The sequence below is a fragment of the Oncorhynchus kisutch genome, linkage group LG10 (genome assembly GCF_002021735.2).
Source record: "Oncorhynchus kisutch isolate 150728-3 linkage group LG10, Okis_V2, whole genome shotgun sequence".
Lineage (NCBI taxonomy): Eukaryota > Metazoa > Chordata > Actinopteri > Salmoniformes > Salmonidae > Oncorhynchus > Oncorhynchus kisutch.
In genome coordinates, this window is record NC_034183.2 from 15,810,572 (window position 1) to 15,831,569 (window position 20,998).

The 20,998-nt window shown below is 41.8% G+C and overlaps 1 protein-coding gene across 2 annotated transcripts in view; it reads right to left on the reverse strand.

Annotated features, from left to right (window-relative positions):
• Positions 1-8,269: 8,269 nt before the first annotated feature.
• The window catches only part of LOC109897464 (protein Wnt-7b), a 53,277-nt gene continuing 40,548 nt past the window's right edge, over positions 8,270-20,998 (reverse strand). For both annotated transcript variants that reach the window (XM_031833217.1, XM_031833216.1), the window contains exons 3-4: positions 20,393-20,664; positions 8,270-11,042 (exon numbers count right to left, since the gene is read on the reverse strand). In XM_031833217.1, coding sequence (XP_031689077.1) covers positions 10,563-11,042; positions 20,393-20,664 — 752 coding nt within the window. In that variant the 3' untranslated portion in view covers positions 8,270-10,562. The remainder of the gene's footprint in view (positions 11,043-20,392; positions 20,665-20,998) is intronic.

The following is a 20,998-nucleotide window of genomic DNA, read 5'->3' on the forward strand; positions in this document are numbered from 1 at the left end:
TTGCTCCTACCTATCTCTCTGATTTGGTCCTGCCGTACATACCTATACGTACGCTACGGTCACAAGACGCAGGCCTCCTAATTGTCCCTAGAATTTCTAAGCAAACAGCTGGAGGCAGGGCTTTCTCCTATAGAGCTCCATTTTTATGGAACGGTCTGCCTACCCATGTCAGAGACGCAAACTCGGTCTCAACCTTTAAGTCTTTACTGAAGACTCATCTCTTCAGTGGGTCATATGATTGAGTGTAGTCTGGCCCAGGAGTGGGAAGGTGAACGGAAAGGCTCTGGAGCAACGAACCGCCCTTGCTGTCTCTGCCTGGCCGGTTCCCCTCTTTCCACTGGGATTCTCTGCCTCTATCCCTATTACAGGGGCTGAGTCACTGGCTTGCTGGGGCTCTCTCATGCCGTCCCTGGAGGGGGTGCGTCACCTGAGTGGGTTGATTCACTGTTGTGGTCATCCTGTCTGGGTTGGCGCCCCCCCCCCCCTTGGGTTGTGCCGTGGCGGAGATCTTTGTGGGCTATACTCAGCCTTGTCTCAGGATGGTAAGTTGGTGGTTGAAGATATCCCTCTAGTGGTGTGGGGGCTGTGCTTTGGCAAAGTGGGTGGGGTTATATCCTTCCTGTTTGGCCCTGTCCGGGGGTGTCCTCGGATGGGGCCACAGTGTCTCCTGACCCCTCCTGTCTCAGCCTCCAGTATTTATGCTGCAGTAGTTTATGTGTCGGGGGGCTGGGGTCAGTTTGTTATATCTGGAGTACTTCTCCTGTCCTATTCGGTGTCCTGTGTGAATCTAAGTGTGCGTTCTCTAATTCTCTCCTTCTCTCTTTCTTTCTCTCTCTCGGAGGACCTGAGCCCTAGGACCATGCCCCAGGACTACCTGACATGACTCCTTGCTGTCCCCAGTCCACCTGGCCATGCTGCTGTTCCAGTTTCAACTGACCTGAGCCCTAGGACCATGCCCCAGGACTACCTGACATGATGACTCCTTGCTGTCCCCAGTCTACCTGGCCATGCTGCTGCTCCAGTTTCAACTTCCACCTGACTGTGCTGCTGCTCTAGTTTCAACTGTTCTGCCTTATTATTATTCGACCATGCTGGTCATTTATGAACATTGAACATCTTGACCATGTTCTGTTATAATCTCCACCCGGCACAGCCAGAAGAGGACTGGCCACCCCACATAGCCTGGTTCCTCTCTAGGTTTCATCCTAGGTATTGGCCTTTCTAGGGAGTTTTTCCTAGCCACCGTGCTTCTCCACCTGCATTGCTTGCTGTTTGGGGTTATAGGCTGGGTTTCTGTACAGCACTTTGAGATATCAGCTGATGTACGAAGGGCTATATAAATAAATTTGATTTGATTATTTGTTTATTGTTTTGTATAGTGTGTTTCAATGTTCAGTGTTTTCTTTATTAAATTTCATCATGAACACATACCACGCCGCATTTTGGTCCTCCGATCCTTCTCGCCTCTCCTCTTCAGATGAAGAGGAGGACGCCCGTGACAATTCCCACGTTGGTTCAACTTAATTTAATTGAAATGACGTGGAAACAATGTTGATTCAACCAGTGTGTGCCCAGTGGGATGTTGCTCCAACAACAAACAAGACATAGTCGAATGGTTTAGAATGGTGCATCACTCTGCAGACTTTTACATATGTTCCCTACGTGTCTCCCAGGCACACTGTAATTGATGTTCAGTGTCTGGAAGACAACAGTCCTTCCTTTCTTCTCTCTTGATCCCTGGAAAATCTCAAACGTCAACTCCAACGACTCCTGACTCCTTGAATTTACCCCCCCCCCCCCCCCCCCCCCATGGTTTTGAGGAAGAAAAAAAAACATTTTCACCACCCTCACCTCTCTCCCCCACCGCAGCTGTGTCTTATCTGTGATGGCCAGCCTCTGATCCTAAGGTTCTCGTTTGTTTCACAGAAGTTATAAATGACTGGGTGGAGCCAGATCCCCAGATCCCCCGAGCCAAGCTGGAGGAATCTATAGTGCTTTTGTCAATTCTTAAATGTTAAGGGAAAAGACAGAGGAAACCCTAGCCCCTACATTGGGGTTTTTCCGGTAGTTCTGTGCAAGGCAGGACTAGCTAACGTCTTTGTTACCTCTTTAGTGACCACCCCATATCTATTCTACATAGAGCTGGTCTGATACTTGAAGCTAACAGTTGGTTCTTGTGCCTCTGGGCTGACTCAGGCCCATTAGACCATAGTAACTAACGCTGCCCCATTTCTAGAAGCAGTGAATGAGGATGTTTGTCAGCTGAAGCAGGACAACACTGCATGGTCAATCTGTCCAGGCACTTCAATGGGTCTGAGCAGCAAAGACTTCCAGAAAAAATGGAGAGAAAACATTCAGTAGAATTGATCAGGAACTCACGAGGGAGGGCATCCAGCTTCCTGTCCTCTCTTCATCCTCTCTTTGCTCTGTGCTGTGGGCAACCAACTGGTCTCAAATGAGACTTGGCAGCCTTTTAGGCCTCTCTTATGTTCTTTAGACTCCGACTGTGTCTCAAATGGCACCCTATTCCCTATATAGTGCATTACTATTTTCCAGAGCCCTAATAGGGTGCCATTTTGGACAAACACTCAGTCATCTTTAAGTTAACGGATCTCGTTCTCTTGCCAAAGTCATGTACATTGGATCAGACCTCCCCCTCTTGTTTGTCCCCACTCTAAACTCTTAATCATGACCATAGATGTGGGTTGGTTACAGATACAACCACTGTTCATCCATTCCCCACTAGTTTTCAATGGCTGTTACTTTGCAACTCTCTCTCCCATCCCGGGCCCTGATTTGGAAAAGCAGACACGTCGCTCTCTACTAGTGTGAATTAGACCAGAAGGATTAGCTTGCAGAATATAACCCAATGAACTAATGATTCTGACACCTGAACAATAGCTGGTTTACAAGAAGGCACACACACAGCAAAGTCTGTTTTTCTATCTCATATTTTTTAATGACAAAATGTTTGTCAGACACAAATGGATTTATTTTTCTCAATCCAGGGTATAGTATGGGGAGCTTATGTGGTTCCGGTCCCCAGGGTTTCAGACAACTAACAAAACACATCTTACTTCTGCTCTGGTGCCCGGCTGTAATGCTTTTCACATAAAGGAGTGGGAGCGCCCACTAAATTAATAAAGTAGCATGGCCCTTTTCACAGTTATGTAGCGCCACTTTACATTAAGATCTGGATGTCCAGTTTATCACACAGCAACCATTTACACTTTTCACATAATAAAAAAACGATCATTTACGAGATTTGTTTTCAATAGCTGTAAGTGTGAAAGCTCTTTATGTACACCGGTCAAAATATACCCTAGTAATGTAATTATGCATTCATATTGTTTGTCTTTATACCAATTCACCCATAATCTTTACAAATATAGACAGACACTTGTCTGTTTAAAAGCTGTAGATATACATATGTCACATGTCAAATATACCATAAAACTCAACAATAATACCCATGGAAATATTGATTTTGACTCATAGTCATGTATAAAAATAGCAATGTTGACACCATTGATTTTTTATTTTTATGTATTGGATTTAAATAGAAATGAAACAATATTTTGTTGTCTATATTATCTGGTAATATCTTCATATCTGAATTGTATTAAATACTTGCTGGCCCAAGTGAATTTCATGTTTATTTTAGTTCTCTTTATTTTTCAGGGCTAACTAATTTGTTATATCAATCATATTGCCAATGCTAAAATACCAAGTTTTCAATTTTAAAGGCAACATTCACCCAAATTAGTACTTCACTAGGAAATGACTAGACAAATTGTTCTCAACTCCATAGATGTGGTGTAGATTGTGGAGTTGATGACTGTGGGTGTACCTCCAACGACATCGAGTCTCTGTAAACTCTGAAACCCTTACCGCGTACCTAGGTTTGTCCCCTGTAGCTGCGCACCTGTCTTTGTTTGCTGGAATCCCAGACTTTTTAATAAAACCTATCGACTGAGTTGAGAAACCCATCTAGCAAATGACATGAACTTGTTAGCTCCTACAATGCTAATTTGAAGCTGTGGCTACGTAAACAAACCCAAGTCTTGCTCACTGACTTTCCTGAGTCCATTTGAGAATCCATAGAAAAGTTGATTTAACCATCCACAATGAACAAGGGAACTAACCAACACATGAATTGGTTCATAGATGACTAGGCTATGGGTTTCTTCTTACTTTTTGATCTGATCTTAATCTTAAATGATCTTAAAAAATGTGAATATTTTGTATTTATTTAACCTTTATTTAACTTATTGAATATTGACTATTAGAGAACACATGATCCCAGTTGAGGAAAAGACAGCAACACAAATCAAACATTTGTGATTCACACCATTTGCTCTCCGCCACACAGACCTGATAGGTTAATCCTAGGGTTGTACCTCCTGAACAGTATCCCCACACGTTCGCTCCCTCTCCCAACCCATTTTCACCAGCCCCTTTCTCTGCTAGCCATTCTTTTCACTTGCTGTTTCCGGCTGCACATGCACATCCTTGTTCCATCTAGCCATCCCATCCATCTAGAAAAAACACTCAAAAGAACTAAACTCTCGTTTGTGTCCAGAAACAAGAGGCAAACTGAGGCACTGCCTATTCAGCACAGGTCATTTGCATGGAGCTCCACTTCCCCAGTGACACTGGATGCCAATGCTGCCAACACAGAGAGTATGGAGAGGGTCCAGAGAGTTAAGATAATCACTGTACTGGTACTCTATCAACATATAATGGTGGCCATAACACTTGAGAGATAACTTATTGATGTCAATAAGTTATCTCATATCAAATGGTGATATATTGACGTACCGCAGGCCTACATCCAGGAACCTGGGCAATGCATGGTGACTGAGTTAGACCAATTAATCAGATGATAGCGTGAGAAGGTTTATCTTCAGTGGCAGCTCTGACAATCCAAGCCAGACCTTCACAAAGCCCCAAGACCACAGGTGGCTGGTGGAAGCATAATTAGGGAGGACAGGCTCATTGTAATGGCTGGAAAGGGAAGAATGGAATGGTATCAAACACATGGTTTCCATGTGTTTGATACCAATCACTCCATTCCAGACATTATTATTATTACTATTATTATTATTACTATTATCCTCCCCTCATCAGTCTCTCTCAGACTCGCATGTGACTGACTGACTCGGAGATGGGCTTCGAGAGATAATTCACTTTTGTTCCCTGCGTGCCATAAAGAAGACAAACAAAGCACAGATTACTATGAACATGTGCTGTGTACAAAATAATGTATTAACAATATTGAATGATTTATGCTTCCTTCATATCGCCAATAGCCATATTAAGGGTGGTTGGAAGTTCTGAATAAGGGGTATGTTTTATATAAATGTTGGCGGCTCAAACCTCTACATACAATGGCCAGACATGTAAAGCATGTGTTGAATTTCAGGGAGTCAGAGGCCAAATAAGGGCTTTGGGTATTTGGTGGAACAGTTGACATGGGCAACTGAGATGAGCACTGACATTATGTGGATTAACATGCACTTGGCCCAAACAATATTCAGTTGAAGTCGGAAATGTACATACACCTTAGCCAAATATATTTAAACTCAGTTTTTCACAATTCCTGACATTTATTCCAAGTAAAAATGTCCTGTTTTAGGTCAGTTAGGATAACCACTTTATTTTAAGAATGCGAAATGTCAGAATAATAGTAGAGAGAATGATTTATTTCAGCGTTTGTTTCTTTCATCACAATACACTCAATTAGTATTTGGTAGCATTGCCTTTAAATTGTTTAACTTGGGTCAAACGTTTCGGGTAGCCTTCCACAAGCTTCCCACAAATAAGTTGGGTGAATTTTGGCCCATTCCTCCTGACAGAGCTGGTGTAACTGAGTCAGGTTTGTAGGCCTCCTTGCTCGCACACGCTTTTTCAGTTCTGCCCACAAATTCTCTATGGGATTGAGGTCAGGGCTTTGTGATGGCCACTCCAATACCTTGACTTTGATGTCCTTAAGCAATTTTGCCACAACTTTGGAAGTATGATTGGGGTCATTGTCCATTTGGAAGATCCATTTGTGACCAAGCTTTAACTTCCTGACTGATGACTTGAGATGTTTCTTCAATATATCCAGGCCTTGCCTGGTTCACCAATTACTTTGCAGACAGAGTTCAGTGTGTCAAATCGGAGGGCATGCTGTCCGGTCCTCTGGCAGTCTCTATGGGGGTGCCACAGGGTTCAATTCTCGGGCCGACTCTTTTCTCTGTGTATATCAATGATGTTGCTCTTGCTGCGGGCGACTCCCTGATCCACCTCTACGCAGACGACACCATTCTATATACTTTCGGCCCGTCTTTGGACACTGTGCTATCTAACCTCCAAACAAGCTTCAATGCCATACAACACTCCTTCCGTGGCCTCCAACTGCTCTTAAACGCTAGTAAAACCAAATGCATGCTTTTCAACCGATCGCTGCCTGCACCCGCATGCCCGACTAGCATCACCACCCTGGATGGTTCCGACCTGGAATATGTGGACATCTATAAGTACCTAGGTGTCTGGCTAGACTGCAAACTCTCCTTCCAGACTCATATCAAACATCTCCAATCGAAAATCAAATCAAGAGTCGGCTTTCTATTCCGCAACAAAGCCTCCTTCACTCACGCCGCCAAGCTTACCCTAGTAAAACTGACTATCCTACCGATCCTCGACTTCGGCGATGTCATCTACAAAATGGCTTCCAACACTCTACTCAGCAAACTGGATGCAGTCTATCACAGTGCCATCCGTTTTGTCACTAAAGCACCTTATACCACCCACCACTGCGACTTGTATGCTCTAGTCGGCTGGCCCTCGCTACATATTAGTCGCCAGACCCACTGGCTCCAGGTCATCTACAAGTCCATGCTAGGTAAAGCTCCGCCTTATCTCAGCTCACTGGTCACGATGGCAACACCCATCCGTAGCACGCGCTCCAGCAGGTGTATCTCACTGATCATCCCTAAAGCCAACACCTCATTTGGCCGCCTTTCGTTCCAGTACTCTGCTGCCTGTGACTGGAACGAATTGCAAAAATCGCTGAAGTTGGAGACTTTTATCTCCCTCACCAACTTCAAACATCAGCTATCTGAGCAGCTAACCGATCGCTGCAGCTCTACATAGTCTATTGGTAAATAGCCCACCCTTTTTCACCTACCTCATCCCCATACTGTTTTTATTTATTTACTTTTCTGCTCTTTTGCACACCAATATCTCTACCTGTACATGACCATCTGATCATTCATCACTCCAGTATTAATCTGCAAAATTGTAATTAGTTGCCTACCTCATGCCTTTTGCACACATTGTATATAGACTCCCCCTTTGTTTTCTACTGTGTTATTGACTTGTTAATTGTTTACTCCATGTGTAACTCTTTGTTGTCTGCTCACACTGCTATGCTTTATCTTGGCCAGGTCGCAGTTGCAAATGAGAACTTGTTCTCAACTAGCCTACCTGGTTAAATAAAGGTGAAATAAAAAAATAACAAAAATAACAAAAAAATTATCTTCCCTCATGATGCCATCTATTTTGTGAAGTTCCTGCAGCAAAACACACCCACAATATGATGCTTCCACCCCCGTACTTCACGGTTGGGAGGGTGTTCTTCAGCTTGCAAGCCTCCCCCTTTTTCCTCTAACCATAACGATGGTCATTATGGCCAAAGAGTTCCATATAGTTCCATTTTTGTTTAATCAGATCAGAGGACATTTCTCCAAAAAGTACAATCTTCTCCAAAAAGTACAACCCCATGTGCAGTTGCAAACCATTGTCTGGCTTTTTTATGGCGGTTTTGGAGCAGTGGCTTCTTCCTTGCTGAGCGGCAATACAGGACTGTTGATATAGGACTCGTTTTACTGTGGATATAGATACTTTTGTACCTGTTTCCTCCAACATCTGTACAAGGTCCTTTGCTGTTGTTTTTTCTTGAGGTCTTGGCTGATTTCTTTAGATTTTCCCCTGATGTCAAGCAAAGAGGCACTGAGTTTGAAGGTAGGCCTTGAAATACATCCACAGGTACACCTCCAATTGACTCAAATTATGTATCATAACCTTCTAAAGCCATGACATAATTTTCTGTAATTTTCCAAGGTGTTTAAAGACATAGTCAACTTAGTGTATGTAAACTTCTGACTCACTGGAATTGTAATACAGTGATACAATAATACAATACAATATAAGTGAAATAATCTGTGTAACTTGTGTCATGCACAAAGTAAAGTCCTAACCGACTTGCTAAAACTATAGTTTCTTAACAAGAAATGCGCGAGGTGTTTGAAAAATGAGTTTTAATGACTCCAACCTAAGCGTATGTTAACTTCCGACTTCAACTGTATGGTTTTCTGCCAAAGAGGTTTGAAATAACTGATTCAGGATGAGTTTTTCATATTGTTTGTTTTGGTGTCGCTAAATGTGTATTAGTAATATTATGAGAAACTGTTTGAGAGATGGTTTGGATCATTTTCACGCTTTTGTCCCCTTGTTGCTGAGTTCATACTGTATCTAGAAATAGCAACATGCCTGCGGTGGTTTTAATCAAAATTAGAACGCATATAAATTAGCCAAGAAAGAAACTGGCCCATCTGACAGGTAAACCTTGGGTCATCATAATCTTAAATAAGCAGAAAGCAAATATTCTCTTATCAACATATGAAGGTTAAAGCTAAAATCCACTGTTGAAACTATACCAAAGTGGTCACCCGCCTCCTTTTAGTGAAAAAGTTGAGGGATGGGCCTGGAGAAATGTAACCACTCTCAAATTCATAGACAGAGCTATGGATGCAATGACTGACCATCTGACCAATTATAGTTTCAATCATGTTTTAAGGCTATACAGTGTTTGTTTACGTTGTTTACAGACATTGGAGTAAAACAGGCTTATATTTGGGATTCTGATAGGATGAGACAGTTGAACTAAGCTCATGAGGCATTTACAAGTTATATTCTTCAAAAATCAATGGGTATATACCATTAGTTTATAAGTCCAAAAATGGATGTTGCAACTAAATATTCTAGCTTTAAGCATGATGAAAAGATGCTGAAAATAATGACTGCTTTTGATCAGTGATGTATACTGATGGTTTACGTCAATGGAACTCTACATAGCCTGACACTTGGTATAGTTTAACCACAACCAATGAATACAGATGAGAATGCCAACACAGCTTTGGAAGCAGTGAATTACCGAAACTGTTGGCTAAAACCTAACATTTCCTCTCACGACCAGCAGACTTCACTCACTGACTATCAGTCTTGTTTTTCTTTGATTCTCAGTCTTGTTTTTCTTTGCAATAAATTTCAAAAAGCAGTCAAATGGGAGATTATTTCTTTTTCATTTTGGTTGTTTCTGAATAGAAAATAATATCAGTGCACCACTCTACAATACATCCAGCAATATCATGTTTAAATAATTGAGGAAGGATCTTTGCGGTTAAGAGATGAGTTCTCTTGCTACTGTCTATGCTAAATAACCCAGACAGGATGTAGGCCTAACGTCTGCTGCATAAATGACTGCAAACAAAAGCTATGCTACAGCAAAATAGAACCAATGTGATTGATTGTGATGTGAAATACCCTGTATTGTTGATGTTTTATGTAGTCAACACACCAGTAGCAATGAAACCATTTTAGAAAAAGGGGGATTGATAGTGGGATAGTGGGATAGGGCCATATTCTAAAAGACACGCATTATCTTCAGTCAAAGTTTTCTAAAAAGTAATTTTTACACTTAGTACAAAAAAAGACATTTCTACCCGTTAGTGCTTTGTTTTAAGATACTATAACATAAATAAACAATTTATTTTCAGTGTTCAAACAGACAGTTCCAGTGTGACTGGAAAACTAACATACTCCACCGTATTCCAGTTGGCAGCAGAGGGCTTACTATAGAGACTTCTCCACTTTCAATGCGCCCCAAGGCACCACACTTACACAGCGTTCTTCATGTCTACACAGCTCCAAAAAGAAAACACCTCCAGTTTGGGGGCTCAAATATTCACCTCTGCCCTCTCCCTCTGTGGAAAAAGAAAGTAAAACTCAAAGTTCTCACTAAAAGACTTTTAGAGTCTCATGCCAGTCTCATCCCTCAACAGTTACTGTCATTTTCTACCACATCTCCAGAGTCTGTCTCTGTCTTTCTGTTCCATGAAGAAGCCATTTTGTGAAAAAAATAACTACAAATCCCAGAGTGCAATGCACAGTTCCCATCCAGGCACCATTTGCTTCCTGTAGTCATAACTTTTACATCAGTACATGATCACACATTATTCTGTCTCAGTCAGTCAAAGATTTTAGTATTATTATCTATTGATATTTAGCCCTCACTTTTCTTTTAAAAAGCTCATATAGATTCTGCTGTGCAAAACGATGCCATGAAGAGCTGATATTGAACATTCCATTCCTTTTTATTTTTAAATCTCTCACTATTCCTGTTCCAAGACATGTCCTTTTATCTTTTATCTGGGGTCTTCCTTGTCATCCAGGTAGTCCTGCCACACCCCTCCCAATCATAGTACCGTACTGTAGGTCCATTATGTCATGCCCCTTTATTTGCAGGTAAACACCTCCGTCCTCTCGCTGCATGTGTTGCACTTGACGAAGCAGCACCACTGGAACTTACAGTTGCACTGCCACACTTTGGTGTACTGGTGCGTGTTGTAGCCCCGGCCACAGCACATGAGGTCGCAGCCGTCTGTGTGGGGCGAGGTGCGGTTACACAGCCTCCCCTGGGTGCCAACGCTCCCCGTGGCTGCGTCCTCCTCGCAGTAGTTGGGCGACCTCTCGATGTAGACGAGGTCGGTCTCCATGGGCTTGCGGTAGCCCTGGGTCTTCTTCACCTTGAGGAAGGTGGGCTGGCGTAGTCGGCTGGCCCGGACCACTTCCACGTGGACCGCCTGGTTGTACTTGTCTTTCAGGACATAGCCGATCTCTCGGAACTTGGGCAGGGTCGTCCAGCAGGTTTTGGTGGTGCAGGAGCCTGACACACCATGACACTTACACTCCAACTTCATCCGCTCCTCCAGGACCTGCATGGACACACAGGGATAGAGGAGGTTACATGGCATTAAATTACATTACTAAACATTACATGACATTACATGGACACACAGGGATAGAGGAGGTTACATGGCATTAAATTACATTACTAAACATTACATGACATTACATGGACACACAGGGATAGAGGAGGTTACATGGCATTAAATTACATTACTAAACATTACATGACATTACATGGACACACAGGGATAGAGGAGGTTACATGGCATTAAATTACATTACTAAACATTACATGACATTACATGGACACACAGGGATAGAGGAGGTTACATGGCATTAAATTACATTACTAAACATTACATGACATTACATGGACACACAGGGATAGAGGAGGTTACATGGCATTAAATTACATTACTAAACATTACATGACATTACATGGACACACAGGGATAGAGGAGGTTACATGGCATTAAATTACATTACTAAATATTACATGACATTACATGGACACACAGGGATAGAGGAGGTTACATGGCATTAAATTACATTACTAAACATTACATGACATTACATGGACACACAGGGATAGAGGAGGTTACATGGCATTAAATTACATTACTAAACATTACATGACATTACATGGACACACAGGGATAGAGGAGGTTACATGGCATTAAATTACATTACTAAATATTACATGACATTACATGGACACACAGGGATAGAGGAGGTTACATGGTGTTAGATTACATTGCTGAACATTACATGGACAAACAGGGAGAGAGAGTCATACATGACCATGTTTTACTGGGGTAGGCCCAGTGTTGAAATAGAGAGATGACCTGACTTGGGTGGAAAGAGAAACCCATAGAAACCCAAAGGGTGAAGAGGTTGCTAGCTAGCTCTGCTGCTGAATGAATGATGGAAAAAACAGTCCACAGAAGGTCAGTGAGAAAAGATGGTCCTTGGATAATATCATTTTTTTCTATAATAAAAGAACATTAGACAAGACCAAGCTGTTCTCAAATGTTGGTGAACCACCACACTTTTCTAAAAACTCCCTACGAATTACCTCTTGAGCCAACAACTGTCCTTTGAAGGGATATTATTTTAGTTAGTTTGGCAATAACTACTGAACTCCTAAACCAAATGCAAGGTGAAAACATGACATGATGCTGTCCAACAATCCTCTATTGGGCTTGGTAACATTGATGATGTTTCTTTTTAAAAAGTACAAGAACATTTAATGATACTAATGAATCACACTGCTCCAAAGTCTTCCCTGACACTTTAAAAAGGACAAACTCAGATAACAATCAGGAACCAATTTTTACAAGACAAGTCTGAGAATACGTGAAAGCATAAAGTTTCAATGTCTCTAACCGTCTTAATATTCTTTAAATTAAATGTGTCAAAACATGGAGCGATACCACACTGTTGCATGGACCAAAAGACAACTGTTGTCTGTGATGTATTTGGAGTACTTTTAGCTAATGTCTAAGTACAGTATACACCATGGCCCTGTGGCAAAATGACACTATATAGACTACTGTTCAAAAGTTTGGGGTCACATAGAAATCTCCCTGTTTTTAAAGAAAGGAAATTTTTTGCCCATTAAAAAAACATCAAATTGATCAGAAACACAGTGTAGACATTATTAATGTTGACTTGTAGCTGGAAAAGGCAGATTTTTAATGGAATATCTACATAGGTGTACAGAGGCCCATTATCAGCAACCATCACTTCTGTGTTCCAATGGCATGTTGTGTTAGCTAATCCAAGTTTATTATTTTAAAAAGGCTAATTAATCCTTAAAAAACCCTTTTGCAATTATGTTAGCACAGCTGAAAACTGTTGTTCTGATTAAAGAAGCAATAAAACTAGCCTTCTTTAGCCTAGTTGAGTATCTGGAGCATCAGCATTGGTGGGTTCGATTACAGGCAAAAAATGGCCAGAAACAAAGACCTTTCTATATATATATATATGACAGAACCAGTCAAAAGTTTGGACACACCTACTCATTCAAGGGATTTTCTTTATTTTGACTATTTGAATGATAGAATGGTAGTGAAGCCATCAAAACTATGAAATAACACATACAGTGGGGCAAAAAAAGTATTTAGTTAGCCACCAATTGTGCAAGTTCTCCCACTTAAAAAGATGAGAGAGGCCTGTAATTGTCATCATAGGTACACTTCAACTGTGACAGACAAAATGAGAAAAACAAATCCAGAAAATCACATTGTAGGATTTTTTATTTGACTGGTACTGTATATACAGTTGAAGTCGGAAGTTTACATACACTTAGGTTGGAGTTATTAAAACTCGTTTTTCAACCACCCGACAAATGGCTTGTTAACAAACTATAGTTTTGGCAAGTCGGTTAGGACAACTACTTTGTGCATGACACAAGTAATTTTTCCAACAATTGTTTACAGACAGATTATTTCACTCATAATTCACTGTATCAGAATTCCAGTGGGTCAGCCATTTACATACACTAAGATGACTGTGTCTTTAAACAGCTTGGAAAATTCCAGAAAATGATGTCATGGATTTAAAAGCTTCTGATAGGCTAATTGACATCATTTGAGTCAATTGGAGGTGTACCTGTGGATGTATTTCAAGGCCTACCTTCAAACTCTCTATTTTGCTTGACATCAGGGGAAAATCTGAAGAAATCTGCCAAGACCTCAAGAAAAAATTGTAGACCTCCACAAGTCTGGTTCATCCTTGGGAGTAATTTCCAAACGCCTGAAGGTACCACATTCACCTGTACAAACAATAGTACACAAGTATAAACACCATGGGACCACGCAGCCATCATACTGCTCAAGAAGGAGATGCTATCAGTCTCCTATAGATGAACGTACATTGGTGCGAAAAGTGCAAATCAATCCCAGAACAACAGCAAAGGACCTTGTAAAGATGCTGGAGGAAACAGGTACAAAGGTATCTATATCCACAGTAAAACAAGTCCTATATTGACATCACCTGAAAGGCGGCTCAGCAAGGAAGAAGCCACTGCTCCAAAACCGCAATAAAAAAGCCAAGCTACAGTTTGCAACTGCACATGGGGACAAAGCTCATACTTTTTGGAGAAATGTCCTCTGATGAAACAAAAATACAACTGTTTGGCCATAATGCCCATCGTTATGTTTGGAGGGAAAAGGGGGAGGTTTGCAAGCGAAAGAACACCATCCCAACCGTGAAGAACGGGGGTGGCAGCATCATGTTGTGGGGGTGCTTTGCTGCAGGAGGGACTGGTGCACTTCACAAAATAGATGGCAGCATGAGGGAAGAAAATTATGTGGATATATTGAAGCAACATCTCAAGTCATCAGTCAGGAAGTTAAAGCTTGGTTGCAAATGGGTCTACCAAATGGACAATATCCCCAAGCATACTTCCAAAGTTGTGGCAAAATGGCTTAAGGACAACAAAGTCAAGGTATTGGAGTGGCCATCACAAAGCCATGACTTCAATCCTATAGCAAATTTGTGGGCAGAACTGAAAAAGCATGTGCAAGCAAGGAGGCCTACAAACCTGACTCAGTTACACAAGCTCTGTCAGGAGGAATGGGCCAAAATTCCCCCAACTTATTGTGTGAAGCTTGTGGAAGGCTACGCAAAATGTTTGACCCATGATAAACAATTTAAAGGCAATGCTACCAAATACTAATTGAGTGTATGTAAACTTCTGACCCACTGGGACTGTGATGAAAGAAATAAAAGCTGAAATAAATTATTCTCTCTTCTTTTATTCTGACATTTCGCATTCTTAAAATACTGTGGTGATCCTAACTGACCTAAGACAGGGAATGTTTACTAAGATTAAATGTCAGGAATTGTGAAAAACTGAGTTTAAATGTATTTACCTAAGGTGTATGTAAACTTCCGACTTCAACTGTGTATATATATATTTAAGCAACAAGGCCTGAGGGCTGTTCTTACGCATCGTGGAGTGCCTGGATACAGCCATTTGCCGTGGTATATTGGCCATATACCACAACCCCCCGAGGTGCCTTATTGCTATTCTAAACTGGTTACTAAAGTAATTAGAGCTGTAAAAATAAATGTTTTGTCATACCCATGGTATACGGTCTTATATACCACGGCTGTCAGCCAATCAGCATTCAGGGCTGGAACCACCCAGTTTATAAATATATATATATAGTACTTCACTGTCAGTGTACAGCTGTTGTTTTTAAAACGTGTCAAATAGAAATATATTTATTTATTTTTGTTGAAATTGCTGACGATTTCATTGATTGAATAGACATTTGGATGGCATTGCTCTATGGATGGTATTTCTCTGATATAACGTCAGCTTCACAGTTCACACCAATGCTTTGTTTTCTCTTCAGTGTTACATGCTGACCAGACCGGACACTTTGCGTGCGCGAGCATCGCAAAATAAATGTAGAAATCCATGTTATTCAATTATTGCACCCACACTGCTCGCGGGCGCCAACGAGCGTCTGCGATGCCGAGGGCTAAAATAGAACTCCTTTCTATTTCTGACGCAGATCGCGCTGAAAGTCCTGCCTCTCCCATCTCCTCATTGGTTTATAGAAGCAGGTACCCACGTGCCATCTCCTCAATTGGTTATACCCACGTGGGTGATTGAAAGACGAACTGTTTTGCCGGTTGTCGTGGTAATACTATGAAAGTGTAAATGTGATCACCATATAAGTACAAAGATGAAAAAGCCTGGAAGGAGGAGAGATGACTAGAAACGATTCGGTTGGCCGTTTTATGTGTGGATTAATTGTCGGAGTAGAGGACATTGTGCATTTCGAGTAAAATAACAACTCAATGTTCATATCCCAGGACAAATTAGTTAGCAAGTGCAAGCTAACTAGCTAAATTGCCATACATGTTTAATGCTTTTCAACCTGTCCCCAAATTAATGTCATTGGTTCAGAGTTTGTTTTGATATTTTAACCTGCGTGTCGTGATCACGTTTGGTGTAGGGGGACAAAATAAATGTATGTACGATAGCGCATGATGGCGCACACGCGCAGCCGGTTTGGGTTCTGTGTTACATATACATTAGGAACATTAGGAACACCTTCCTAATATTGAGTTGCACCCTCTTTTGTCGGGGCATGGACTCTATAAGCAAGGTGTCGAAAGTGTTCCACAGGGATGCTGGCCCATGTTGACTCCAATTCTTCCCACAGTAGTATCAAGTTGGCTGAATTTCCTTTGGGTGGTGGACCATTCTTGATACACACGGGAAACTGTTGCGCTGAAAAACCAGGCAGCATTGCAGTTCTTGACACACTGAAACCGGTGCGCCTGGCACCTACTACCATACCCGCTTCCAAGGCACTAAATCTTTTGTCTTGCCCATTCACCCTCTGAATGGCACACATACACAATCCATGTCTCAATGGTCTCAAAGCTTAAAAATCCTTCTTTAACTTGTCTCCTCTCATTCAACTACACTGATCTATCTCAAAGGACATCAGTCTGTTAAATAGCCATCACTAGCCGGCTTCCACCCGGTTACGCAACCCTGCACCTTAGAGGCTGCTGCCCTTTATACATAGACTTGGAATCATTGGCCACTTTAATAATGGAACACTAGTCACTCCAATAATGTTTAAATAATGTTTACATACTGTTTTTCTCATCTCATATGTATATACTGTGTTCTATTCTACTGTATTTTAGTCAATGCTACTAATATTTATATATTTCTTTATTCCATTATTTTACTTTTAGATTTGTGTGTATTGTTGTGAATTGTTAGACACTACTGCACTGTTAGATACTACTGCACTGTTGGAACTGGGAACACAAGCATTTCGCTACAACCGCAATAACATCTGCTAAATATGTGTGGCCAATAACATTTTGATTTGGTTTGATTGAAGTTAATTTAACAGTGACATCAATAAGGGATCATAGCTTTCACCTGGATTCACCTGGTCAGACTATTTCATGGAAAGAGCAGGTGTTCCTAATGTTTTGTTCACTCAGTGTAAATTCTTTAGCGAGAGACCAAGAAACATTCTGAGTGAAGAGGACGTATTTATTTGAGTTCAATATTGTGTTTATTAATGAATAACAAAGAGTTTTCAGCAGACGGTTGGTGAATGCCCTCTTTGTCTGGAGGAGTCCCTGTAAGTGGAAACGGATGTTCACAATGACAGATGCGTGCCATTCCAAAGACAGTTGTTTTGATTTTAAAGTATTTGAGTACATTGTGTTATAGAATAGAGAGTTGTGTTTGATCTGAATTCACACTGGTTGTTTGTTTTGTGCGTTGTGCCACATCCATTTACATCTGAGGGTCAAACATTCACAATCTGGCGTAGAGTGACTGTTCCCTATGAAGTAGACCAAACCAGGCATATCTGACATTCTAAGAGGGACACTGATGCCAGCTATATGTCAAAAACAAGGGAAAATGCACTTACTGGTAATATTCAACCTTATAATTATCCCTACCTTCCTGAAGACTACATCAATAGCAAGGGAAAATAAATATAAATCTCATATAACCATACACCATTACGCTTGAGTTAAATGTGGATCATTCAGCTATTTAATGCGTTGCAGATACGACATACTCGACAGATGTTTATTAACTGTTTGCATCTGGATCAGTGTGAATGCTGGGATCATGGTTTGGTTAATTAACTAAAGAAACATGACGTTTGAATGAAATAAGTATTAAATACTAGATTTCACAATATAACAGATCACGCAAATCAACACTTCAAGGCCTCTTATCTTAAATCAAAACACTCTTACATGTTCAGATAGCAGTCATATATCTTAGAAACGGAATCGTTTCAAAATGCACTGGTACCCATTCATTACCAAGTTCATCTCTGACATGTGGCACACAGTGTAGTAGAGAACTCCTCTAAATGCCTAATCCTAGGGCACCTGGGAAATATTGTGTGGTGTCCTCAGCAGTTTAGTGTCAGGACCAAGTCAATCCTTGTTCTACAACAGGCCTCTACTTACCTACTGTAAATCTGCATTCTGTCACTACAGTACATGTTGTATTCTGTGACTACAGTACGTGTTGTATTCTGTCACTACAGTACGTGTTGTATTCTGTCACTACAGTACGTGTTGTATTCTGTCACTACAGTACATGTTGTATTCTGTGACTACAGTACGTGTTGTATTCTGTCACTACAGTACGTGTTGTATTCTGTGACTACAGTACATGTTGTATTCTGTGACTACAGTACATGTTGTATTCTGTGACTACAGTACGTGTTTTATTCTGTGGCTACAGTACGTGTTGTATTCTGTGACTACAGTACATGTTGTATTCTGTGACTACAGTACATGTTGTATTCTGTGACTACAGTACATGTTGTATTCTGTGACTACAGTACATGTTGTATTCTGTGACTACAGTACGTGTTTTATTCTGTGGCTACAGTACGTGTTGTATTCTGTGACTACAGTACGTGTTTTATTCTGTGACTACAGTACATGTTGTATTCTGTGACTACAGTATGTGTTGTATTCTGTGACTACAGTACGTGTTGTATTCTGTGACTACAGTACATGTTGTATTCTGTGACTACAGTACGTGTTGTATTCTGTGGAGAATAGAGTGGATGAAGTCATTGAGAATAAAGAGACAGTGGCGCTTGTATAGGACATGGGATACATATAGTAGTCCTAACATGACTCTTCCAACCTAACTGGGTGCTTCTACTTGTAAGAACCAAGTATGTATTCGTTATATAAGCTGTTCAGTTTTGTTGGCAGGGCATTTTTCCAGAGCAGTTTTTTTCCTGGCATGACGCCTTGCCAGCAGTAGACATCGTTTCTGTCAGACACTTCCACAATGTACACAATGTACACAATGTACACAGAGCTATGGATCAATAAATGCTGCCTGATTCTTACATTGACACTGTATGAGTTTTGAAATCCCTCATTAGCAGATATTCAATTGAAAGTGTGGGGAGAAGGTACATAGAATACTTGAGGGTCAACCGACAATCTCGTTACAGATGATGATTCAGAACGAGGATTTCCCAAAATATATGGTGGTATAAACCACAATGAATGTCTGTGTGAAACAGAATTACTGAATGGTTGAAAACATTTACTTTACACTGTGTCCATCAAAACCTTGTCTGCTACCAATTAGTCAGATATGACCAGAATTGTCAAACTCACTGGTTCCCAGTATACAGAGAGACTAAATCATTCCATGGGTTTGTCTGTATTTATTTGGGATTCACATAACTGGAGCCTACAGTGTTTGTGTCGGAATGTTCTAGATACAGAGGGATCTTTGTAGTGGTAGAGTAGTAGTCTCGGGCCAGCATCAATCAAACCACAAACACTGTGAAGAAAATCGCGTTATTCCTGTGCTGTGAAAATGCATCCTTTCAAACAAAAAAATGTGTTTAGCTGAGTTTCCCCATTGTCTCGTTAATCAACAGATTGCACTTAAAAATGTACTGATCCCCCACAACGCCCCGTTTCCACAGCGTGTGTTTGATTGAATCCCATCCTCTGTACCAAACCTCTGCCAGGCTTAACTCAGACTCAGACAGGTCATCTGACTACGATCCCCTCATATCAGTCTGCCTGCGTTAACTCCGGCATTGTCGCTGTGCTTTCAGAAACTGAATGGGCGCAGTGAAATGGCAGTGCTGTGTTTTTGGTACGGCTGAGAGACCTGCAATAATATCCTGTTCCTGACTTTACACTTCATAATTCCATGAAAGGGCTGGATGGAGGGCCATGGCAGAACTCCATCTGGCAGCCGGCTACCGTCCTCGATCCGCTCTGCTTATTCATTAGATCCATTTATCACCAGAACGCCAGAGAAGCCCAGGCAGGCATGCTCTCTCTTACTCTCTCTTGCTCTCTCTCTCGTTCTCTCACTTTCTTGCTCTCTCTGTCTCTCTGTTATGATTCATGTTGTTCTTTGTTCTGGGATGACTAATAACAAACAAACATAGTCCAGGACCACACCACCACCACCACCACCACCACCACCACCACCACCGCCACAGGAGAAGTGTGCCAGATCTCCAAGAGAAAAACACCCCACATTATAGTAGGAAAAAAAACTGTAATTGAGCTAAAGCAAAACAGGCTGCTGAGAGGCTAACTGTCAATCAGCACGTTTAGGGGTTGACGCCACCACTCTGTAGGTTCCATTCTTTATCTGGGCTGGGGTGTTTACACATGGATGCGCGTGCACACACACAAACCACAAATACACACACACACACACACACACACACACACACACACACACACACACACACACACACACACACACACACACACACACACACACACACACACACACACACACACACATTGATCTAAAAAGATAAAGATGTATTTCTTCTATGTGGTTGTTTACCTTTCTCCCTGCCTCATTGTTGTGGAGGTTCATCAGCCGGCGCGTGGTCTTCTTGATCTCGCGGGCGTCCACGAACCTCCTGGAGAACTCCACGCCGTACTTGATGTCTGCCGAGCAGCCTCCCCACTTCCAGCCCTCTTCCTGGTTATAGTAACCCTGCTTCTCCCGGTCACAGCCACACTGGCTCAGGTTTCCCTGGCTACACGCCGCCGTGATGGCATGGGCTACGCCGGCGGCCGTGATGGCGTACGTGAACGCAGCTTCCCGGCTACCTGAGAAGAGGTAGAGAGGTTAGGGACGTTAAATAATTGTAGAATTACAGCGATGACAACAGAACGTCATAGAAGCTTGTGTACTATGACCTTGTTGCTCTATTTTGACTTGATGATCTCTAGTTAAAGAAATCAGGCACAATCGTCCAGGCAAGACCTCCCTGGCGTCCCTCCCTCCTACCTCCGGTCCCTCCTGCACCTTGGTAAGAAGATGGTCACAGCATCAGACCACAAGTCCTCAAGGACAGCCTCCAAGTGTGCAGTGCTGTGATTCTAGGCCGAGTGGGGAGGGGAGAGTACTGTAGCTAGGTGCTGTCCACAGTGCTGAATTCCT